Source organism: Pholis gunnellus (genome assembly GCF_910591455.1).
Source record: "Pholis gunnellus genome assembly, chromosome: 4".
Lineage (NCBI taxonomy): Eukaryota > Metazoa > Chordata > Actinopteri > Perciformes > Pholidae > Pholis > Pholis gunnellus.
In genome coordinates, this window is record NC_136530.1 from 19,775,283 (window position 1) to 19,801,163 (window position 25,881).

At 39.2% G+C, this 25,881-nt stretch overlaps 2 protein-coding genes across 2 annotated transcripts in view; both read left to right on the forward strand.

Moving 5' to 3' along the window:
• The window catches only part of LOC306694900 (complement C3-like), a gene marked incomplete at both ends in the record, with an annotated part of 28,194 nt that extends 25,136 nt beyond the window's left edge, over positions 1 to 3,058 (forward strand). Inside the window, 5 exons of the mRNA XM_079157946.1 lie at positions 78 to 167; positions 1,442 to 1,534; positions 1,652 to 1,735; positions 2,596 to 2,740; positions 2,917 to 3,058. Coding sequence (XP_079014072.1) covers positions 78 to 167; positions 1,442 to 1,534; positions 1,652 to 1,735; positions 2,596 to 2,740; positions 2,917 to 3,058 — 554 coding nt within the window. The remainder of the gene's footprint in view (positions 1 to 77; positions 168 to 1,441; positions 1,535 to 1,651; positions 1,736 to 2,595; positions 2,741 to 2,916) is intronic.
• A 5,185-nt stretch (positions 3,059 to 8,243) lies between these two features.
• Positions 8,244 to 24,990, forward strand: LOC306694901 (complement C3-like; the record flags this gene model as incomplete). The annotated part of the gene is made up of 42 exons (XM_079157947.1): positions 8,244 to 8,320; positions 8,531 to 8,726; positions 8,888 to 9,050; positions 9,274 to 9,365; positions 9,633 to 9,721; positions 10,704 to 10,786; positions 10,877 to 10,964; positions 11,166 to 11,268; positions 11,504 to 11,624; positions 11,883 to 11,998; positions 12,645 to 12,791; positions 13,083 to 13,182; positions 13,298 to 13,392; positions 13,512 to 13,703; positions 13,868 to 14,014; positions 14,297 to 14,426; positions 15,065 to 15,130; positions 15,447 to 15,567; positions 15,676 to 15,764; positions 15,875 to 16,014; positions 16,414 to 16,626; positions 16,835 to 16,898; positions 16,988 to 17,077; positions 17,244 to 17,444; positions 18,681 to 18,756; positions 18,889 to 19,048; positions 19,154 to 19,249; positions 19,767 to 19,917; positions 20,475 to 20,560; positions 20,925 to 21,002; positions 21,102 to 21,257; positions 21,377 to 21,439; positions 21,594 to 21,675; positions 21,799 to 21,847; positions 21,983 to 22,073; positions 22,189 to 22,278; positions 22,363 to 22,465; positions 22,650 to 22,739; positions 23,556 to 23,645; positions 23,763 to 23,846; positions 24,526 to 24,670; positions 24,849 to 24,990. The coding sequence occupies 42 exons, from the start codon at positions 8,244 to 8,246 to the stop codon at positions 24,988 to 24,990; spliced, it is 4,755 nt and encodes a 1,584-aa protein (XP_079014073.1).
• Positions 24,991 to 25,881: the final 891 nt, after the last annotated feature.

The window sequence follows — 25,881 nt, forward strand, 5'->3', positions numbered from 1 at the left end:
AAGTATTTCATGTGAATGTTCTGATGTACTGCAGCTACCACAAACTCCTCTTCAAATATCGTTCTTCTCCTTTGCAGAAACACGTTGTGTGAAATTCTACCATCCAGAGAGGAAAGCTGGAATGATAATGCGGCTCTGTAGAAATGATGAATGCACATGTGCTGAAGGTAAACAGGATGATGTCCAACTACTCTTTGTCTCAAACAGACACACTCACTCACACAGCATGTTGAATGTTAGGCGGTGCGCATTGGCTCCCATATTGAGCCCGGTGGGTGTGACTGGACTGAGCTGCATTCTTAATCATTCGACTTGGGTTTTTCATCGGATAATGCTAAAATTATTGTTTTATTTGCTGAAATCAAAAAATAGCTGACAAAATCAAAACTTTTGACTAAAAGTTGACTCAAATTTAATGACTTTTCGTTGATTAAAACATTTTGAGTTATCGTTGACTCAAACTAGGAAGGATGAAAATGCCTAAAATGTGATTAAAACAAATAAGCATTTTTATCATAAAGACTAAAACAAATGCTGCATTCCCATGCAGTCAGGCAGACAACAAACCAGATATAATTTTAGTGGATGAGAGCAGAACAGTAAAATCAGGTAAGACCAGCAGAGAATACCGTCAACAGAATTTTCAATCAGATGTTGTGTAGCTCCCTCACGGAAGGACAAAGTTGTTTAAGTTTCCAATAGAAAATTAAGAGAAAGCTGCATTTTATAGTTACATGCATTACAAGCATAATTACGTAAAATAGACATGAAGAGAGACTTCCGGTGAGCGTTTCAAGATGGCGATATACATCGAAAACTCTCCTGGTCAAATTAAGAAAAAGACCCCACTGACACAAGAGAACAGATGTTAACAGCGCAGGAAGAGGACAAAAAAGGTTTTTGCCAAAAGTAAAGGGCTGGCCCCAAATGCAGGGAGACACGGGAAACGGAAGGTTGGATAATAGTGGGTTTAATTATAACAAAAAAGGTATTCGACACAAAAACGTGTGAATCACAAGTCCATAAAAATAAAACATCCAAAGAATTAGGGAACACGGCATGTACCAGGAGGAAATGGCAGGCAGACGACAGACAGACCAGGTTACACCAAAGACGAACGAACACTGAGCCAAGGGACACACAGGGTTTAAATACACAGGGAAGGGGCAGGTGATTAGACACAGCAGGTTTCAATAAAGGGTGGGGCAGACAATGACAAGAGGAACAGACAGGGGCAGAAAGTGAAGTGAAGCACACTGAGGAGGTGCAGGTGATTGAACGCAGCAGTGTCTAATTAGGGAAGGGCAGACCATCACAGGGGTAAGACAGACAAAGGCAGGAAATAAAGTGCAAGACACATGAAACATCTCAATAAAACAGAATAAATAACTAAATCCAAACATAAATCGTGACAGCCATCAGTTGTGTTTTTACTTTCCAGAGAACTGCAGTATGCAGAAGAAGGGCAAAATCAGCAATGATCAGCGCACAGCTAAGGTCTGTGAGACTGAATTGAACTGTAAAATACATTTTGGTAAGCGAGCGTGACTGCATTTATAAAGCTTTTATACAAAAAATGGATGTTGGTGTGAGTAAGAGACTAGCAAGTATAAGCAACTCCGCTAACAATCTGCAACTTGTCTGTCCTCAGTGTACAAAGTGGGACTGGAAGAGTTTAGAGACGGTTTGTCCACTGATATTTACACAGTGCGGGTACTGCAAGTCATCAAAGAAGGTGGGTATTTATCATTTTGGGACTTGTGCATATTTGCTTATTTGCCAGAGAGTTGGATGAGATGACTGGTACCACTCACATGTTTGTAGCAGCCAGCCAAATTAGCTCGCATTGCCAGGTAACAAGCAGACACTCCAGGAAGTTACTGGTTGGTTCTAGCCAAGAAATATTACAGTTCAGTCTGGCTCCATTTAGCGGTAAGGTTGCAGATTGCTTTTCTCGTGTGTCAAGCGTGTAGGAGAACTACGGTGGCCGACGTGAATGGCTCCATCTGGAGTGTTTGGTTTGTCAATTCTAGGCTACTGTAGAAACATGGCAGTGGAACATAGTGGACTCAATGAAGAGGACCTGCTCTCTATGTAGATATACTGTAAACGGTTCATTCGGAGATAACAAAAACACGATTCTTAGATTCAAGTGATTATACTTTGAAGAAAATATACTAATTGATGCCAATAGATCACTTTAATGGCTTCAAACTGGCCCTTTTAAAAAGGTTAATTGTAATTTTAACAATAATTTTTTTGTTTTGATTAAACAGAGTATATTAGAGGTGCTAGTCGGTGGATTGTGTTATCTTTGTACACAGCCAGGCTAAATGTTTCCAGTCTTTATGCTAAGCTAAGTTAGCCGGCTGTCGTCTGCACATTTTCTGTAGAGTCATGAGAGTCGTATCAACAGAGGTATCAAGCTAACTCTCTGCAAGAAATCCAATAAGCGCATGTCCAACTATTTTGTGAAGCATGATTCCACTGTGGCACTGGGAATATGTGACAATACATCACTAATGTGTTGTACTGCACCTTTATCTCTGCATTTAATCCTTACCTTTTCTATGTTCTCTTATATTTTAATTACAGGAAGCAAGGATGTGGGTCCTCTGAATAAAGTGCGCACATTGCTCAGTTATCCACACTGCAGGGAGCCGCTGGATCTGAGAACAGGCAAAAACTACCTTATCATGGGCGCATGCAAAGATATTCACAGAGATGACCAAGCACAATCGTAAGCTTGTTCTTTGTGTGAAAGTGTGTGGTATGTGTGTATCTAAATGTTTTTACTGCTAAATCAAGTTAGCCTTTCTTGTTCTCTTGTTTATGTGTTTCTGTTGCTATTGACAGAGTATTACAGATAGCTGTTCACATTAAGAACCAATGCATTTTTCCCTTTGCCCTCCTCAGGTATCAGTATATACTCGGAGAGAGAACCTGGATTGAGTATTGGCCCACAGAAGCAGAGTGTTTAAGGGAGGAACACAGACGTACCTGTTTGGGCATGGCGGAGATGGCCGAGCAGTACCAAGTCTTTGGATGTCGCATGTAGTGAAACTAAATGAAATTCAGCGTTTATATTTTGGAATTTAATCCTTAATATGTAAAACTTTCCCTGCAATAAAGAATGAAAAAAAATGTAATCAATTGTGATTCAGAATATATAACGGCTCATATAGATCAATTATTGAGAACTGCAGCAGTAATAAAGCTGGCATTTTCATCAAAAATTCATCAATTTATCCATGTCCAACAGTATTGTTGACAAAAAATGGATATGACGATATTAATCAATGAACAGATGTATTCCTACTGAGACACAAGAAATATCCAACGTTCAATTTACCAAGAAGAAAACTTTCCCTTTCATCTTATGGTGCATAATTACATTATCTGTGTGCATTTGGTAATCTAGTAATTGTCCTATTTGCTGTTTTTTAATTATGTGGTGATAGTTTTCTAGTGACCAAAAACGTTTTAAATTCAACATTGTGGAAAATACACTTATCTGCTTTAATATATAAAGTTAGATTGACACGAGTCCCACATTCTAAGTATGTAGTTAGAGCCAGATGGCAAATGGTAAGATTGGTTATTAACAAAATAAATCTTGTTTATTTAAACCATACACAAAAATAACTGTAAAATGGTGATTTGAATGCTGTTACTTATACTTGACAACCAGCTGCTTGGCACAATAGCTTACCTGTATTTACCATGAAGTTGCCAAGCAACCTGTGGAGAAGTCAAAGCTTCTGATTTTTTGTTCGCAATAACCCCATATAACTGTAACTTGCCGTTTTTACAAATCTTGGAACAATCTTGGAACAAATTAGATATAATGTGTTTATTGTGAGCTTTAGACTTGGTGTTGGGCATACGTTTCAACTTTGAAAAGAGCCAGGCTAACTTTTCCAAAATATCTTTAATTACAAGCCAAGGGTACATCTTCAAATTGCTTGATTTGTCAACATTTCAAAACCTAAAGATATTCAATTTACTGCCACATTCAATGACGAAAACCAGCAAATAATATATTTATTTTTCGGTAAGAAAAACTTACTTTTTCAGTAAGGACAACCCAGTCAGTCTAAGGGGAGAGAAATGGCAATTTTCAAATATTTATTTAAAAGAGATACAAACAAAAAAACAATGTGTGTTGATTTATGTGACTCGGGGAGAGTTAAATCTCAGAAAACTGCACGAGTGAGTGCCATTCACGAGTGGTAAAGTGCTATCAAAATGGTTCAGTGCTGCTCCAGGTGTTGTAGTTGAGTTTATGAGGTCCTAACCACACTGTGCTTTTTAATATGTCATAGCAGTTGTTGTGTCACCTTTTGATGTTCCAGTGCCACGCTTTAATAGAAGGCAGTGTACTGGCAATTACTGTGTTTGACCGGTCAAAATGTCCACTGACCGCACGGTGGATCACTGGTTAACACAGTCGAGGATCTCCAGGCTGGATCCGAGCTGTGGAGAGTTTCCTTGGATTTACTTTCTGCACTCCAGTTTCCTCCCACAAGTCAAATCAAAATCAGAACATCAATAGAAATCATTTAAAGTTAAAGATTAAATGCTTTTAGTTGTGTCCTCCTTATAGCTATGAGATACAGTAAATGCAAAAGTCAGTGTTGATTACACTGTTGATGAAAACTAAATATGATTTATCTCATGGTATGTGTCTTATATACAGACTTGTATTTAATGTAAATCATTGTCATCATCTGTTTACTGTATAATAAAGTTGAACCAGGACTTTCGACTATAGGATCTTAAGACATATACATATGACAAATCATACATAAATCAATCACTGAAAAGATTACTGCAGCAGCAATGAACGGGTATTTCAGGCCACTGTAAAACCAGTGACAAAAAGGAAATTAAGACATTACCTGGATTTCTTCACCTGGAGAGTGATTTGCCTGTCCAGTTTATTTATAGATCTGTTTTACCGTTTAATCGAAAAAGTGAAAATACAGAAATACCATGTTTTTTTTGTTTTTAAACCAAACCACGTTTTTGTTGTCTGAATCCAAAAACGAAAAAACAAGAGAACCAAAGTCAAATAACGAGCCGATTTTGGTTTTTGCAAATCCCTTTTTAGTTTTTGCCATTTAAAAGAGACTCAAAGTAACCCGGAAGTAAGAATATCTCAAAATAAAATTCAAGGCAATAGAATGGCCGAATGCAAGAAATTCTTATATAGTCTGTGATGTAAGCACATACCAGGATAACATTAGAAGAACATACATTAATAGATATAAATAAATAAACGCAGTAGATGACTACATGCAGTTTAATATTTATTTATCTATGTACTCAGCAAGAATCAAGTTTTCGATTTATCGATGCATCGTTTGATACAATACAGTTCGTAATATAGTTTAATCAAAGTAATTTTTGTGTTCACAGAGTTGTTGGTGTTCGCACTGATATTTATTTTTCCACCATATTGTGTTGTTTTAGTGAACTCAGAGCTCAGACGGTATAAGGAGATGAAGAGTAAGTGTTCACCATTTCTACCAGTAGATGGAAGTGTAATAGATTTAGTTATATTTACCTGTGTCTTTGTTAATTATCTAGGTTATTGATATAGATGTATTCATTGATGTTTATTTCATCTGATATTTAATGGTGATGGTTAATTTGCAACCTAGTTATAAACATCATGTATTTACTTGTTATTTTTATGGCATTTAAGAACCAAACATTCCTACATGGAAGAGTGACAATGTGTTGATCATGAAGCAATAAATAATGACAATTGAACAATAAAGAGATGTTTGGTGTATCATTATAGATAATTTACCTATCTCATTGATTTAATGCTTACACTTGAATCCTGAATTGAATGGTTGAATAGAAGAGGTAAAAGCACCAAGATGAGAAGATATAATGTTGGTCAAATACTGTAGTCCAAATAAAATGACTTCAGTTTTATTGACATTGGGATGCATATCATTTGGGTCACTTTTTGAACAAAATTTGAAAAAAAGATCCTTGTTCGAGCATTTGAAATGTGAGGATTTGCTGTTTTGCTTCCATTTTTATTTTAGTAAATTCAACATATTCAGGTTTTAGACATTTCAAGATGTGAATTTGTCATCTTGGGCTCTGGGAAGCTGTGTAATGAGTCTTAGCTTGCCACATGTTGACCAAAACGACAGAATAAATCCTGATAAGAACCACAGAGGTAACTCATCTATATAACAATGCAGTCATTGCAGAAGAAAAAAGGGAAAGAATATAAGCCTCCACTGAACTCAACGTAAATGTCCTTCAACGAAAACGTTACATACACAGGTTGTTTTCTCACATGTTTAATAAATGGTGCTTGCTTCAAACAGACACAGAAAAGGCCAATTTCCTCCTTAATCCCAGCTAACTGATCGTGCCGACAAGCGCTTTAAAAACAGCATCAAGCGGATGCACGCATGCACACGGCGGAATGCAGCAGGTTCTGCTACACCTGTTCAACCGGTGCCTGGTCAAATGAGCCTGGTCATGTGTTTCTTTCTCTCTGTTCTTTTTTTTTTGCCATCATAAAATTCTATTTGTTCTTGTCTAACTTTAGATTTACATTTTTGAAAAGCACACACCACAGACACAGAGAGCTGGCCTATCTGGATTGACTGTGTTTGCTGTATCACTCTTGATTTCAATAAGGTTTAATGATTAGAGAGAAAGGGCCTTGTGCGAGTATAGGCGGCTGTTGTTTGTCAGCTGGAGTGGTCTACTTTCATTATGATTGCTCAAACAAACTTTGTTCATGTCCAAATTGAAGAAGTCCTGACGTGCAGAACGAAGACGCGGTGTGGCAGCTCGAGGCGGGATTGGGTCTTATCAGAAGTTAAAAGAAAATAAGAATGAGTCAACCAAATAAAAATTATGCAAAGAGATATTCACACAAGAGTCACACCGAGTTACTTCTTTTTTTACTAGTACCGGTATATCTTTTTGTGGCAGGTGTAGAATATTACAATATAATTCTCAAGCAGATTTACTTTACTGTTAAATGTGAGCTTTAAAGGGTAAGAGGTCTGAGATCAAACCTTAAATCAAAAATGAGAAATAACCTTTGAAAGTGTAACAACAAAATGTAAAGCCTGAATTTTGCCTGCTGAATGTTTAGTGTTCAGTGTCAACAATCCACTTTCAGTTTCTAATTGATAGTCCCAAACGTGTATTATGCAATGCTGCAAAAGTGTTCCACAACAGTTAGAAGTGGAGTAAAGGTATCATTAGACCTACAAACTTAAAAATACTTGCAAAGAGAGTATGGCTACACTGGACTTACAATGCGTAGAATTAGTTTGACATTTTGGGACACAGGCTGACAGTTATTTGCTTTCTTTTTGAGAATTAGATGAGAAGATTGATATTATTTTGTCTGTTAAATATGAAGCTACAGCCAGTTAGCTTAGTTTAGCAAAGACTTGACATGGGGAAACAGCTAGCCTCTGTCTAAAGGTAACAAAACTACACCTCTGAAGCTCACCATAACATGTTATATTTTGTTCGTATAATCAGTACAAAAAAACGGAAGCAAAAACGTCACAATGTAGTGTTATGGGGGGCTATGTGCCATGTGTCACTTCCTGGAGTCTTGTTGTCACCATGGGGTTGACGGACATAGTGATTGTGCTAAGCTAAGCTAATTGTCTGATTGTGGGAGTACATTTTCTAAAAAATCAATTCAGAAACTGTAAATATATCTGGATTTGTTCTATCTGAATACACAACAAATCTACTTCAATAACTTCAACTTACTTCTATTAAAAAAAAATTGTCACCGGACAAAAGTCCATGCAGTTGAAACTCCAAAAACACCTGCCAGAAACTTTTCCCAGAAATGACTCAACATGACTTTAACCTGAGTAGTAGTTGTGTGCATGTTTGTTTTTGTGTAATATGCTGATTTATCCAGAACAAGATTTAGAAGGAACTCAAAATGTCCCGAACAAGAAAAAATAAAACAAAGGTGTCACATTAGAAAGCATCTGAAGCTGTTTTGCTGTAATGTTGCAGTGAAAAGTTCATTCAACTCATTGATTTTCTACTGTTTATCTTTCTCTTCAGAGCAGAGACAAAGTGTATCCAAACTCAACAGTTTCTCAACTGCTGCTGGGAATTAATGATGACGATAATGTCTGTTTGTGTTCATACATGCGTGCAGAAACACAGGGTGCAGTACACTGACAGTCTCCATTGACTGCAGATCAGGATCAGTCAGGATGAGTAGGACTCTGCTGTGGCTGGTGGCCTCTGTGGCCTTGGCCTCGCTGACTTCTCTAGCTGATGGAGCTCCATTGTAAGTAGACCTGCCTTTCCTTTAAACACTGTCCCGGGGGTTGAATTAATTCACCCAAAACAGAGCTAAAATATGCAGTTTGTTCATCTGTTCATCTTCCTGATATCCACATTATTATTGGTTGAACTGTAATGGGAGCAAGAACGATACACAGTGACGACAGAATATAATTATTACTCCGTATCTTCCTCTCTCACCGCTGCTCTGCAGGCAGGTGATGTCTGCTTCCAACTTGTTGCGTGTAGGTACAGCAGAAAATATCTTTGTGGAGTGTCAAGACTGCACTGGAGCAGACATCAATGTTGAAATCAGTGTGATGAACCATCCAACCAAAAACCAAAGGCTGACAACTACATCTGTGACACTTAGTGCTGCAAATAACTTCCAGCAGCTTGGACAAATAACGGTAGTTTAAATACCGTCACTGTATATGTAATTATGTAAATATATTGGCTTCATTTTCTAACATGGCCACAAATAATCTATACATGAATCCAGAAATGCTTGATTTAGACCACCCTACCCTGCTACTGATGCACTGCTGGTGTCTCTTCATACTGGTTTCAGATCCCTGCTGGAGACTTCAGTAAGGATGCCAGCATGAAGCAGTTTGTGTTGCTGCAAGCTCAGTTTCCTGACCGACTGCTGGAGAAAGTGGTCTTAGTGTCCTTTCAGTCCGGGTACATCTTCATACAGACTGATAAGACCCTCTACACCCCCAACAGCAGAGGTGAGTTCAAATCTGCATCAGTGCTCAAAACACACCTCCTTCTGTGACAATATCTTTAAGTGGCATTTTTGAAGTGTCATTGAAATTGATTGATTTTATTAAATTACAGTGAAGTGAAAGAACCCTTCTTTTCAAAACGTTTTTAAACTGTCACATCACCCAAAATAGATTCACCGTTCTTCACTCCTCAGCAGCAAAATGAACCTCTTTCTCTCTCTGTCAGTTCATTTCAGGATGTTTGCAGTGACGCCTCGTATGGAGGCAGTAGAGAGGGATGATGCAACCCGAACTGATGCTATTTCCATCGAGATTGTGGTATTGTTATTTATCTATGATAAGCACAGAATTGAATATCTTCCTCGAGTGGTGGATTTGCGCATTAAAGACAGCCTTTTCCTTCAGTTGGAGACAAACACATTTTAGAAATAGTTGAAAAAAGTGTCAGTATCATACCATCTATGGTCAATATAGACGTTGACGAGGATGGCGGATTGTAGACAAAGATATGGCATGGACTACTGGATTAATTTGTAACTTACCACGGCTCTATGTTAATGGTTATTGAAAAATGTTCATTTCTAGACCCCTGAAGGCACCATTTTACCACTTGATCCAGTCACTCTGAGATCAGGGATCCACTCTGGAGATTTCCGACTTGCTGAAAATGACAGGTTAGTTGTTTATATTATTTAAATCACATTTTCCATTTTGTATACATTTTGTTGTTAAGTGGTGTATTTACACTTTGGATACATATGGATTTATTCATCTCAAAACATAATTGTAATTGGCTCAAATGAAAAGTCTCAGTATTCAGTGTGTCTCAACACTTTATACACTGCATGACTTACATACTTCTATTTAGTTGCTGTCCAAACACTAAATTAGCAACATGGTAATTCATTTTAAAACATGTTAAAATATAGGCTACTTTGCATAATGCTAAATAATTTGACGTTGTCCAATTGGGGGAATATATATAATATAATACCTGAACATTTTTCATTTGTACTGTGTGCCATCTTCATTTACTCTTAACCAGTAACATATATACTGATATTTACACATCTGAACAAATCTCACAAGTGTTCCTTTTATTATACCACCAAAATTATAAAAACAGACCTTGTGGTTGCAGAGATATACTCTTTTTAGTATGGGTATGCAATTTTCGATCAGTAAAAAATAGGTTTGTTTTTGATTAAGGCCACCTGATGAATTAACGAATAGTCAAGCACAACTGTATAAGAAAAGAGACATGAACTGGAGAAAAGAGTTTGTGAGAATATAACTCCATTTGCTAATGTTATAAGAGCCTGGCTGTGATATAATATATCTTCAACGTGGTTGGTAAGTCATTTCTGGAACCCCTGAGTCGTTACTGCAATTTATCTCTTTTTTTCACAGCTCATCTTCACTCAATCAAGATCTAGATACTCACCCAACCTGTATCTGTACTATATTATTGAAAAATAAGAATTTGATAAACCAACATTTTGGTATATAAAATGTAAATATAAAACTTTTCTTGCAGCTCTGTTGTGTAGGCCTACATCTCAATTTGTGTAAGATATAAATATGTTTGTATAACTTCACGCAGTATAAAGAAAGTCTCTAAATGATTAATTGAATTGTGTGTGTGCACGTGTGTAGTCCCGGAATGTGGAAGGTGGTGACAAAGTTCCAGATCAACCCACAGCAGAGCTATTCTGCAGAGTTCGAGGTCAAAGAATACGGTGAGTCCTTCATTACCTGCACTTCTCTTTAAAACCTTTATAAACTTTTTTGTTACCTGATTGGACAATAAAATGTTTTCCATTTTGCAGTGCTGCCCAGTTTTGAGGTTAAACTGACACCTATGAGTTCTTTCTTCTACGCGGACAGTGAAGAGCTCACCGTCAACATCAGAGCTGTGTATGTGAAGGCTTTTGTTTGGTGGCTTGAGACATCAGGTTTGATTGGTAGATTGATTACAGGAGGAAAACTAAAGGGTGTAGTCCAGAGGTTGTGTTTGGGGGTTTTGCTTTTTTTTTGTCAGATTTTTGTTTGTTTGTTTTAGATTTTTCTGTTTTGCTTCATTGTGGGCTTTAACATGTCCCTGTCTTGTGGCTTCAGGTATCTGTTTGGTGAAGAGGTGGATGGGACCGCCTATGTGGTATTTGGGGTTATGCTAGACGGTCAAAAGAAAAGCTTCCAAAGTTCTCTTCAGAGAGTCCAGGTGAGCACATTCTTACACTTTAGCTGCATTTTATTTATGTTTTGCAAGAGTCTAAAACATGAAAAATGTCTATAATTTCCTGTTATTCATACATCTGCAGTTTGATTTAGCTGAATTGTTAAATTTCTATCGACATATATTATTTATTTAGGATGTTCAGACATAAACCAGGCTGTTCACTGACTTTACCACTGTACTGTATTTGAAGATGCATTTTTTAATGATGTCACATTAGGTTGAGAGAGGTAATGGAGTGGTCACACTGAGGAAAGAGCACATCACAAAGACTTTCCCAAACATCCTTGAGATGGTGGGGACTTCCATATTTGTGGCCGTCAGTGTGCTGACGGAGAGCGGTAAGAAAGAGAGACTGTGTGTGTGTGTGTGTGTGTGTGCCTTTTCAGTGTGTTTGATCAGCGTAACTACCAGCTAACTACCGTGATTATTAGAGTCTGAAAATCCCCAAACAATAACGAGAGGAGAATAGAAAATCAAGATACCATTTTTGTATCAGTTAATCAAGATGAAAATCCCGAGATGTAAAATAAATATAATGAAATACTCTTGTAATCAGTTTTTGTGTGAATGTGTTTGGTTTCTGTATCAACACACAGGTAGTGAAATGGTGGAGGCGGAGTTGAGAAGCATCCAGATTGTCCAATCACCTTACACCATCCACTTCAAGAAAACACCCAAATATTTCAAACCAGGAATGTCCTTCGATGTTGCGGTAAAGTACTTATTTACATGTACATGAATTGACAGCATATGTATGGTTTATGGCTTAGCACTTTGGGGCCACCCCACGTATTTTAATAAGTGGGGTGAATTTATTGAATGGTTAGATGAAGAAATTCAGCAAAGTAGAGATACAAATGTTCAAAGGTTACAGGAAGGTACCTTGTCTCTGTCTGGACTTTAACAGTCATTGCTGTTGTTTTTATTGTTATTTACATTAACATATAATATGACATATATGTATTATTTATAATTAACTGTATATGTTTACTGTTATTTTATTGGTTATTCTTGTATTATTTTCTTATTATTTGTTACATGTTTGGAAGAAATCCATTTGATCAAATGGCTATATTTCTACTGAAACAAAAATATATCGTAAATGTGCACATGCTGCTTCATGCTCTCTTCATAACTGTTATTGATTAGATCAATGTTTTATCGTGGACTTTCATTATGATGTTAAGGCAGATTTTGAAAACAGAAAAAAGACTATCAACCCTTTGGGTCACCATGAACTAAGTCATCATACTTAGAACTACAAACTAATCTAATAACATGAGTTTGACCTTTAAAAAGATGTGTTTCAATGAGACAGTCGATTTCTGATGTTCAGCTGTTTGTGTTTCTGATGGCAGGTTGAGGTTGTGAATCCTGACGGCAGTCCGGCACAAGGCTTGAGAGTGGTGGTGGATCCAGGACAAGTGCACAGCATGACCGCAGCCAACGGCATCGCAAAGCTTACCATCAATACAGTGGCAAGGAACCCAAGCTTGACAATAACTGTAAGTCTCTGAAATCTTTTACTCTTTTTGAATTTCAGCTTTCGTTGGCAAACATTTTTTACGTTCACTTGAAGAGGTGAAATCAAGCCGAGCAGATCCCTGTTATTGTTCATCTGTTTGCACATTTACTGTACAGTATGTGAATGGTGAACTTCATCTTGTCAGTGTAATGTCTGTTTGTCGTTCTATTTAGCAGCCACGATAAGTTGAGATGGGAAAGATTTGGGACTCTTCAAGTATTCTTTATTTAACTGTGTGTGTATGCTTCCCTGTGTGTGTCTTTATTTGCAGGCAAGGACCAACGATCCTGCTATTAGCCCTGCAAGACAAGCATCAGCCTCCATGGTACCTTTACCGTATACAACACCGAGCAATAACTACATCCACATAGGTGAGGGACATCCTGAAATACCATCAGATGGTACAAAAAAAGGAGATAGCGGTGGAAAAGTGTGCACCATGCACTACTCTTTTGGGTGATTTATCACAACATCTCACATTTGCAGGTGTGGATACCACGGAGCTGAAATTAGGAGACAACCTGAAAATCAACCTCTTCCTCAACCGGCAGGAAAGCCATGGCACTGACATCACATACCTGGTGAGAGATGTTTTACACCTGTGCATGTGTGCACATTACTCTGGTGGTTGCGTCCCTCTTTGTGTGTAAAATATACACTCATGTCTGATAAGTGCTGATGTTCAAATCTGCGTCCCTAGATCTTGAGCAGAGGTCAGCTGGTGAACAATGGCCGTTACAGGACAAAAGGTCAAGTTTTGATTTCCCTGATAATTCCTGTTACCAAAGAAATGCTGCCATCGTTCCGCATCATAGCCTACTACCATACCAACGGCAATGAAGTGGTATCAGACTCTGTTTGGGTGGATGTCAAGGACTCCTGCATGGGCTCGGTGAGACACGCAGCACTGATGTAGGAGAGTTTAAGTGGGCAAACAAAACACCACAAGCTGATGAAGTTATTTTTTAATTTCTCAGACATATGTTTTATGTATGAAACTGCTGAAGCAAATACAAATCTGCATTTCTCATTCACTCACCTCCCCTTCACATTCAGCTGAGGCTTGAATCGGCAACAGCCAAACCTTCCTATGAGCCCCGCAAGGCGTTTGTTCTGAAGGTCACAGGAGATCCAGATGCCACAGTGGGACTGGTGGCAGTTGACAAAGGCGTAAATGACAAGCACCGTCTCACCCAGAAAAAGGCAATTTCTTTATGTCATATTTATCTCTGAAAATATTTCAAGGAGTTTCATTTAAAAAAAGTTATAAATAAAAGAAAATTACACACATGTTAAATTTCACGTAGCTTTTAGGTTCAGATAATATCCGCTGTAAATTTGTCCTGCAGCAAAATACATTGCATGAGTTCATGTGTACATATCAGATCTGTCGTGTGAGTTTATAGATGTGTTTGTTTAACTTGCATCCTGTAACCATATGTCTTGTTTGTATTTGTGTGTGAGAATGACTTCCGACCTGCTCAGGTGTGGGACATTGTAGAGAAGTACGACACAGGCTGCACACCAGGTGGAGGAAAGGACGGTATGAGTGTGTTTTACGATGCTGGGCTGATGTTTCAGTCCAACACGGGTTCTGGGACACCCTACAGAACAGGTGACACTACTTTACTCTCCCCTTCTGTGAACATACCCCTCTTTAGGTTTTAACATTGTATCAATGAAATATCTCTTAGGAGAAGTGGGCACATCGACCTTTATTCATCGCTAGTGTTTTTTAGGAGAAAGCATCTAGTGGACAGTAAAACCAGCATCTTAAACCAAATTGCATTCTATTTCTTATTCACCTTTTTCAGTATTTTGACATGTAGATAGATTTCAGAGACACTGTTTCGTTGCTGTCTAGTTTTTTTAATTCTTCAGTGCTGTGAGCGACACAAACAAAGAGCCAGAATCTCAAACTGATATCTTAAACTTTGGGCACAAAAAGACAAAACTATCTGTCAAATACTACCTGACATATGTAAGATAATATGTTTTTGGTTGAACCGACGCTTTGAGGCATTGAACTACTGTGACAGCCACATTAGGTGATCATGGTCCCGCCCTTATTTTAGGGGTTCTACTATAATAAAGCGTTAAATACAATGTTTTAACAATTCAACAAATGGATGTGCAATTCGAGATAAAATTTTCTCACAGCCTCACTTTGATTTAAAGAGTTTCACATCAATTATACCAAACACAAATCAAGTTTAGTTTCCACATTTTAAAGTTAAAAAAGTGTTTTTCCAGAATTGAAATGTCCGGCCCCCAGCAGGAGGAAACGAGCCACTACTATGGACGTCACAACCAGCTTAAGTAAGAACCACGGCTCTAAACTACCCAATAAACACATCATCAGTCATCTTCAGTCACTCAGTTCTCACTGTTTGTCGTTGGACAGCTTGTCCCATTGACTTTCACTGTTCTCGTCTTTGCCATGCTATATGTGTTAGTAGACAGATATAAGTGAGGTGAAACTGTTTTCACTTCATACTTTCTTGAGATATTATATCAATCTATTTCTTCATGCTCCTACTTTTTCATACTGAAGGGAGAAGGAGCCGCGTTTTCTTGTCAGTTTTTCCCCTCCCTGTCCCATTCAATTTTAGTAACATTTTTAATGACACTTTAGGTGAGGTGGATGACAACAGTTACGTGGACAGCAATGAAATCGTTTCTCGCACCAACTTCCCTGAGAGTTGGCTGTGGTCAGACATCAAACTGCCGGCTTGTCTTCCACAAACACCTAACTGGTGAGTCAACTGAAATATGCACAGACACGATATAACTTCACACTGACACCACTAGGAGTTAAAGCCACCCTTTACCTCTCAAAGTGTTAACCCTTTTCTATGTTTCAGTGACACCACATCTTTCACGAGAAATGTTCTTTTGCGAGACTCAATCACAACCTGGCAATTCACTGGCATTAGTCTGTCAAAAACTCACGGTGAGGATTCAGTGACTAAAACCTGTAAACCTCTCCCATCCTTTACACCACTCTCTCTCTCTCCCTTTTTTTCTCATTCATCACTTGTATTTATCCCTCTCATCTTAAAGGAATATGTGTTGGCGACCCGTTAGAGGTAATTGTCCGGAAGGAATTCTTCGTTGATCTTAAGCTGCCGTACTCTGCTGTCCGTGGAGAGCAGGTGGAAGTTCAGGCAATCCTCCACAACTACAGCGAGGATCCTGTCACCGTAAGTCTGCCTTCCTCTGCTCTGGTGTTTCATGCCAGAGCCAATGAGACCAAGATATATTTCTCGAAGCGATTTCAAACAAAAGTGCAAAGACAACAGTAAATGTTGGACTTACATACGAGTGGCACTCAAAAAAATAGAACAAATTAACTCCTTACTCTCGTCTTTGATGAATGGTGGTTGGTCCCCAGAACTGGGACAGTGTGCCTTTCCATCCTCAAGTTAAAATTGATCCCAAAGGAAACAATATAAAGCATTACATTTCTTCAAATTAGGAATGCAGTCACACTCTAGATAGGTGACCTAGAATAAAACTGATTGCTATGATCAGTGGGGGTCTTCATCTTTGACGGTTACACATACTTCATTCTCGTTCTCCATCTTTGTCCTGTTTTTAAGGTGCGTGTGGATCTGATTGAGGAGGAGGATGTGTGCAGTGCAGCCTCTAAACGTGGGAAGTATCGTCAGGAGGTCATAATTGGGCCCCAAACTACACGCTCTGTGCCATTCGTTATTATTCCCATGAAAATAGGACAATACAGCATTGAGGTCAAAGCAGCGGTTAAAGATTCATTGCTCCATGATGGAATCAGGAAGATGCTGCAGGTGGTGGTAAGAGAAACATCGATCTTCCGTGTTAAAGTCAGCATAGGGAAACACATTATTAGGGGTTTAACCTTGATGCATATGTGTACTGTATCAGCCTTTTAAAAATTAAGAGAAGATTTTAAAAAGCAAGCCATATTGTATTTTATTACACAACGGCAAACTACTAAAATATTGTTGTGAGTTGTAATATTTGTCCTAACTGTTTTTCCAGCCTGAGGGTGTACTGGTTAAATCTTATCAGATTTTAAATCTAGACCCCTCTACCAGAGGTGTAGGTGAGTTTACCCATAAATAGCTACATTATATAGTAATATAGTGTTTTTATCACTTTTTCCCCCAACTTGCCGATGGTTTATCCCTTCAGATGGTAAACAAGAAGAAACTCTCAACAGTGGAATTCCTAAGAAAGATTTGCTTCGAGACACACCTACTAGGACACTTATCTCTGTGACAGGTGAGATGTCATATTTTGGGGCGCGTTATGTCACATAGTGCTTGTAAAATGAACTGTTGTAAATTGGCATTGTTCTTATTGAGAATTGACTACCTCACTGGTTGTGGGGGACCTTTGCATGTTTCTTCGTGTTGATTTGTTTTTCTCTTTGTGTGTGTGATTGCAGGGAGAGAACAAGTTTCTGCACTGGCGGAGAACTTCGTTAGCGAAATGGGTAGTCTGATCTACCAACCCTCAGGCTCTGGAGAGTCGAACATGATCCACATGACTCTACCTGTCATTGCAGCAACTTATTTGGACAAAACCAACCAGTGGGAAACTGTGGGCTTAGAGAAACGTATCGAAGCCCTCCAACACATCAAGACTGGTAGGTATTGGCACAGATACCATGAATCATATTGATGCCCCTGTGTAGGATTTTTAACTTTCTGATGTTGCAGAAGTGGTATGAAAAATAAAAAAACTGTATGGCAGACAGCAATGCATGCTACCACTGCCCCAAGTGTCATGGGATGTGGTGCAGGGGTAGAGCAAAGACTCAAGCGCAGATACTGGAGACGAGGTGGAAGGCAAGGTTAATTTACTGGCACAAAAGTGGACAAAAACAACTCCAATAGGGAGCGTGAAAAATACAAACTGAAATGAAAGGCAAAGTCCAAAAGGCAAAGTCCAAAAAGACCAAGTCCAAACCCTGGGACGTGGCGGGAACAAACCTGGAGCACAGACAGGGAAGCAACTAAACGATCCCACAAAACAACAGGGAAGCAGGGGAGTTTATATAAGAGGGGTTGACAGAGGGAAAACCCAGGGGCAGGTGATTGGGCACAGGTGTAGAGAATGAGGACAATCAGGAAACACACTCAGACACAGGAGGAAGCCAGGAGGAGACCAGGGGCGGAGCTACAGAGACACAAAGGGGGCAAAGCCTAAACCGTGACACCAAGCAGAGACACTAAGTATTAGAATCAGAATCAGCTTTATTGGCCGTACGCATACATTTGACTCCGGTTTCCACTTTGCTCTCAATGTACATACACAAGTTTACAATAAACAAGAAAAATATATATATAAAAAATAAAACAAGGGCAGCAAAATACATTATAACAGGTATAAACATTTAACAACTATGTTATAAACAACAATGGCAATGGAATTGAGGTGATCGTGCAAGTGATGGTAATAGTGCAAACAGAGGTAGGAGTGCAGTATGTCTGATTAATTGTTCATCAGAGTGACGGCCATCGGAAAGAAGCTGTTCCTGTATCTGGTGGTTTTGGCGTACAGAGCTCTGTAGCGCCTACCAGAAGGGAGGAGTTGGAACAGCTTGTTTCCAGGGTGTGAAGGGTCTGCAGTGATCTTTCCAGCCCGCTTCCTGACTCTGGAGGTGTACAAGTCCAGGATGGAGGGCAGGCTGGAACCAAGGATTTTTTCTGCAGACCTGACAGTCCATTGTAGTAGTGGTCTGATTGCAATACATAGACTGTATAAGTCGAACTACAAACAAAAACGTATGCCAGCAGAGTCATTTAAAAGATGCAATTACAACAGGAGAAATATGTAACAGGGCTCCTCAGACTGGTTGTGTGTTCTTGTTTGTGTCCAGGCTACCAGAACGAGCTTGCTTACCGTACAAATTATGGGTCTTTTGCTGTGTCGGCCAGCCACCAAAGTAGCACCTGGTGAGGCTTTCAAATATCCAAGAACTCATACAAATGTTTCCACTTCCTCCTTTAACCTAAATTCTGACTATGTGGCGATGGTGTATTTCATGTGCAAATAAAGGAAACTCAACGTCTCCTCTCCTCTCTCAGGTTGACAGCCTATGTTGCCAAGGTGTTTGCCATGGCCAAAAGTCTGGTGGCAGTGCAAAGCAAAGACATCTGTGACGCTATTACGTATCTGATTGTCAACGCGCAGCAACCTGACGGCTTGTTTAGAGAAGTTGGAAGAGTTATCCAAGGAGAGATGATTGTGCGTGAACTGATTTAATTATCGTCAATAACAAGATGGCAACAGTTCCACGTCACTGGCTAAAATCTGATATGAATCAACATGTTTGTGTCCGTACATGTGTAGGGTGATGTTCGCGGCGCAGATTCAGATGCCTCCATGACGGCCTTCTGCCTCATTGCCATGCAGGAGTCACGCGCACTCTGTGCTGCCACTGTTAATGTGAGTACCTCATCTCCATTTTTTCTTTTCCCTCCACTGCTTTTATTCCTTCATTTTCAGACTCTACACTAGTGATACAGTAGTAGTAGTAGTGTTACATGGACATGCTGACAATTGCATTTTACGTTAGAGCAGATAGACACAATGTTTAATCCATTCCTTATATCTTTTCTCTTGTGTTTTTAGTTTTAGAATGGTTAAAAAAACAGTTTGAAAACTGCTTCAGCAGGTGGAACGACCTGTCGAGTCTAGTTTCAGTTGCTAAACCAAAATAGCAATTGCTGGGAGGGGTTTATCCAAAGGTCAAATGTACTAAAATGACTCTTTTGAAGCATGTGACACATTCAAAATGGCAACATTTACTGCCAACCCTTGATTTAGCATTTCCATGGAGCTAATGTCCCAGGATCAAATGTTACAACATTCCTGAACAGAATGGGATATTTAACATGGATGGATTACGGTATCAGACTGTTTTTTCCTCACTCTCCTTTCTCCTTCCTTTTTTTTCGTCCAGACTCTGCCAGGCAGTATAGGCAAAGCAGTGGCCTATCTGGAAAGGCGTCTGCCCAGCCTCACCAACCCATATGCTGTTGCCATGACGTCATATGCCCTGGCAAATGAAGACAAACTGAGCCACCAGATCCTCTACAAGTTTGTTTCCCCAGGTGTTGTCACACAGCATGATTCTTAAACTGATTCTATGTTGTAGTGTTTGGATATTACACATCTACTAGTCATTTCTATAATAAGTGCAGTGGAGCCCGACCAACACAAGGTATGTTGGGCAATACTATTGGGTAACTTTTGCTCAGTGCAAAACATGTTTTAAGTGATTTAGAAACAGTTTCTCATTTACATGGATTGTCCACCAGATTAGACAACTTTATTTTATATAGTGTCCTGATCAGTACATATTTTTGAACTACAAATTTAAGGGATTTTTATCAGAAATGCTGAAAGTGTTAAAACCAAATATCAGATTTTTTAATCTCTGCAATATCAATAATCTGTATTGTTTTTAATAATCTGTTCTCAATCTGGCTCTTATGTAGAAAGATTAGTTGCATTTTTCTTAAATTGAGGACATTTTACTTTCTTCTTTTTAATTGTATTTCTATAACATTAAATATTCTAAAATGACGGATTGGGGAATTATCAGTGAATTAAGCTTGTTCAAGGTACAGCATTGTAATAAAAAGCTATTTGTGTGCATCTTCCTCAGACTTCTCTCACTGGCCGACAGCTAAGGGACGTGTTTACACTCTGGAGGCCACAGCTTATGCTCTTCTTGCTCTGGTCAAGGCCAAGGTGAGCATGTCCCACTTGTGTGGGTTTCACCAGGAGGTCCTGCTCCAAAAAACATACAACTCAGTCATCATCCATGTTGCCTCACTAAAAGGGTGGAGGGTTTGGAAACAAAAGTCAATGAAATGTGTGTCTCATTAATGCCAATGCCTTAAAATGTTGGTTTCAAGTAGCTGCTGTTTGGTTGTGCTATGATAGCAAAAACTGATTTAGAAGCTCTATGGTAGACTTGGAAACTTTGGAAACTGGCAGGTTACAATCTAAAATACAACTGGACAGCTCTCTATTTAAATTCATTCTTTTTTTAGTCTATGTAACCACAGACCACAGAAAATGTCAAGTATTTACATTCCTTCTGTTAATAAAGGCCTTTGAACAAGCCAGACCTGTTGTGAGATGGTTCAACAAGCAGCAGAAGGTGGGCGGAGGCTATGGATCAACCCAGGTAACACTGACCTCTCTCTGCATCTTGATACCTCCATCCTACGTTTACTTTAGTCTCGTTTTTTTTTAAGTCTTGTTTTCTCACTCTTTTTCTCTCTAGGCTACCATAATAGTGTACCAGGCAATAGCAGAGTACTGGGCCAGTACTAAAAAACTAGAGTATGATCTGAATGTGGACATCATCTTCTCGGACAGGCCAAGGCCTCATAAGTTTAACTTCAACAGGGAAAACTACTACGTCACAAGAACATCTAGCGTGAGAAGACACATAAACAAACTCTCTGTGGCTCATTAATGTCACCACTCCTGTTGTTTCCTGTAGGTTTATTCTGCTGATCTTTGACCTTGTTTGTGTGCATATTTAAATTTGCACAGACCAATGATATACACCAGAATGTGACAGTGACTGCCACCGGCTCAGGAGAAGCAACGTTGACAGTGAGCACAATACTTTTTCAGATTCTGAGTTTTATCATCTGTTCATTGTTGATTTGTCCTTTTTGAATCTCAGACGAGACCAAACGCATGTTTAACCTTGTGTGGACTTTATTTTTACGACACATTTTGAGATGCACTTTTATCAATGTGACAGATGGTGTCGCTGTATTACGCTCTGCCTAAAGAAAAGGAGAGTGACTGTCAGAAGTTTAACATGTCTGTGCAGCTCCTCCCAGGTAATGTGGTACGCTCCCTCTCCTTCTGTTTATTTGTTGTCATTTTATCAGTTTGTTTCTGCCACATTCCTTACCTTATGAGAAACGAATAAACAAAATACTCAATTACTTTTGCTCCTGCAGAGAGAATGGATGAGGATGAGAAGATATACAGGCTGAGAATAGAGGTTTTGTGAGTACAATAAAGATGTCATACTGACCACTGTTACAGTAACATGGCTCTATAGAACATTTTCAAATATAATTAACATCATTCTTTCTCTCCATCTCCTTTATGCCATTATTTGTCTGTCTATTCTTTGTGTAGGTATAAGGACAAGGACAGCGATGCATCCATGTCAATCTTGGATATTGGCTTGCTAACTGGCTTCACTGTTAACACAAAAGACCTGGACCTAGTAAGAACTGACAGATACATGTATACCCACAGACAGTTCAGTCAAGTTGTGTTCATTAGGAGAAACAAGTTGTTTTGTATGGTGATTGTCTGACAATGTGTGTGTGTGCGTGTAGTTGTCCAGAGGACGTGCTCGCACCATTGCGAAATATGAGATGAACACAGTCCTGTCAGACAGAAGCTCACTCATCATCTACCTGGACAAGGTAAGACATCACCTGTTTCATGCCTTTATCATTTTTCTCTGCCGTGTTCTTTGTGTGTTATCTGCATCTTACCTTTGTCCACAGGTTTCTCACACACGACCCGAGGAGATCACTTTTAGGGTCCATCAGATGCTGAAAGTGGGCGTCCTTCAACCAGCTCCTGTGTCTGTTTATGAGTACTATGACCGTGAGTCTCTAAGTCACTTAGAAACACATGATGCTTCCATGTACTTTGCTGCCAATAGATGTCAGAGTAGACAACACTGTGGATGAGCAGTCGATATTACATTTTCAAAGTATTTCATGTGAATGTTCTGATGTACTGAAGCTACCACAAACTCCTCTTCAAATATCGTTCTTCTCCTTTGCAGAAACACGTTGTGTGAAATTCTACCATCCAGAGAGGAAAGCTGGAATGTTAATGCGGCTCTGTAGAAATGATGAATGCACATGTGCTGAAGGTAAACAGGATGATGTCCAACTACTCTCGCTGTCTCAAACAGACACACTCACTCACACAGCATGTTGAATGTTAGGCGGTGCGCATTGGCTCCCATATTGAGCCCGGTGGGTGTGACTGGACTGAGCTGCATTCTTAATCATTTTTCATCGGATAATGCTAAAATTACAAAATTGTTTTATTTGCTGATATAGAAGAACAATAGCTGACAAAATCAAGAGAGTTGTTGACGAAAACTATGAAGGATGAAAATGCCTAAAATGTGATTAAAACAAATAAGCATTTTAATCTAAAGACTAAGACAATTTTGCGACAGAATTTACAATCAGATGTTGTGTAGCTCCCTCATGGAAGGACAAAGTTGTTTAAGTTTCCAATAGAAAATTAAGAGAAAGCTGCATTTTATAGTTACATGCATTACAAGCATAATTACGTAAAATAGTAGACATGAAATACTTTTGTTTGATATATTTTATTCCATCACCATAGCAACATATTCCGACTGTTGGTTTGTTTTTCCAGTGCTGTCCAGAAGGCGTCCGTCTGCCTGATTCCATGTGAATGCTGAATAAGACTAAATATAAAATAGCTTCCAAAATGAACACTGGTTTACAGTAAATCACCAGATTGTTACATAATATTCAACTTTTTGTCAGAGGCAACAAGCACCTGTAGGATCAGAGCATCAGTCTAGCTAAAGAATTACTTAAATTGTGATTTAGGTACAGCTTCACTCACCCATCAACTCTCCCTCTCACATCCACATGTATTTATTTTATAGGGTCATCAGTTGTGTTTTTACTTTGTGCATTTCCAGAGAACTGCAGTATGCAGAAGAAGGGCAAAGTCAGCAATGATCAGCGCACAGCTCAGGTCTGTGAGGATATGAACTATAAAATAGATTTTGGTAAGTGAGCGTGACTGCATTTATAAAGCTTTTATACAAAAAATGGATGTTGGTGTGAGTAAGAGACTAGCAAGTATAAGCAACTCCGCTAACAATCTGCAACTTGTCTGTCCTCAGTGTACAAAGTGGGACTGGAAGAGTTTAGAGATGGTTTGTCCACTGATATTTACACAGTGCGGGTACTGCAAGTCATCAAAGAAGGTGGGTATTTATCATTTTGGGACTTGTGTATATTTGCTTTTTGCCAGAGGGTTGGATGAGATGACTGGTGCCACTCACATGTTTGTAGCAGCCAGCCAAATTAGCTCGCATTGCCAGGTAACAAGCAGACACTCCAGGAAGTTACTGGTTGGTTCTAGCCAAGAAATATTACAGTTCAGTCTGGCTCCATCTAGCGGTAAAGTTGCAGATTGCTTTTCTCGTGTGTCAAGCGTGTAGGAGAACTACGGTGGCCGACGTGAATGGCTCCATCTGGAGTGTTTGGTTTGTCCATTCTAGGCTACTGTAGAAACATGGCAGTGGAACAATGTACTGCACCTTTATCTCTGCATTTTATCCAGGGGTGTCAAACACCCGGCCCGCCACGTCATTTTATGTGGCCCGCGAATCCCTCAGCAAAAAAAAAATGTAAAAGTCGGACTTGATACAATTTACAAATATCCTCTGCTCTCTGTATCGCGCACGGCTGAGCTCCTCTCCGATCCGCGCGCGCACACCTCCACTAGCGTATGTGGCGGCAGCAACAACAGCAGCAGCAGCCCCCCTCCCCGCCGACGACGAAGGCAACCATGATGCATGATGCGGCCCCAGAGCAACAATGAGTTTGACACCCCTGATTTAATCCTTACCTTTTCTATGTTCTCTTATATTTTAATTACAGGAATCAAGGATGTGGGTCCTCTGAATAAAGTGCGCACATTGCTCAGTTTACCACACTGCAGGGAGCTGCTGGATCTGAGAACAGGCAAAAACTACCTTATCATGGGCGCATCCAAAGATATTTACAGAGATGAGCAAGACCAATCGTAAGCTTGTTCTTTGTGTGAAAGTGTGTGGTGTGTATTTAAATGTTTGTATTGCTTTCTATTACTAAATCAAGTTAGGCTTTCTTGTTCTCTTGATTATGTGTTTCTGTTGCTATTGACAGAGTATTACAGCTGTTCACATTAAGAACCAATGCATTTTTCCCTTTGCTCTCCTCAGGTATCAGTATATACTCGGAGAGAGAACCTGGATTGAGTATTGGCCCACAGAAGCAGAGTGTCAAACTGAGGAACACAGACCTACCTGTTTGGGCATGGCGGAGATGGCCGAGCAGTACCAAGTCTTTGGATGTGAGGAGTAGTGAAACTAAACAAAATACAGTGTTCTTTTCAAATTGTTTTTATTTTGGAATTCTTCCTTAATATGTAAAACTTTCCCTGCTATGGGATATAAGGGCCCACAATATTGCACTGTATTGATTAAAATCGAATGGTCTCAAAAATTCTTTGCGTCTTCTTTACAGATTAAAGTGATTACTGTTTTGTTGGTTTTGATAAATGCATGGTAAAAAAAAGTTCAACTTGAAGTAGAAGTTTAATAAAGTTTGAATGAAAAAAAATTCAATCGATTGTGATTCAGAATATATAATGGCTCATATAGATCAATTATTGAGAACTGCAGCAGTAATCAAGCTGGCAAGTCTTAGACTTGTATTTAATGTAAATCATTGTCATCATCTGTTTACTGTATAAATAAGTTGAACCAGGACTTTTGACTCGGGGTAGAATCTTAAGACTCAGAGTATGCATATGACAAATCATATATAAATCAATCACTGAAAAGATTACTGCAGTAATGAACAGGCCACATTAAAACCAGTGACAAAAGGGAAATTAAGAAATTACCTGGATTTCTCCACCTGGAGAGTGATTTGTCTGTCCAGGTTTCTAGCCTCAGCAAGTGAAAGAAAATATAACATTGGACACTAATCCACGCTACAAAATGCACCTTAATACGCATTTGAACTAATAGGCTCGTTCGAGATGAGCCAGTCCTGCGCTGAATCGATCGCCGCAAAATGGTGTTACGTCCCTACTGGTTTGCAAACCTACTGGTTTCCCTTCCTTGCGTGTGTTGCGTTCGCTTAACAGCAGCAGCTGTTTTCTGCCTCTGTCGCCAGAGAGACAGCGAGTGCGACTACTGACAGTGGCAAAGCGTGCGGCTAGTCTGTGGCGTCAGTCAGGCGTCAGGA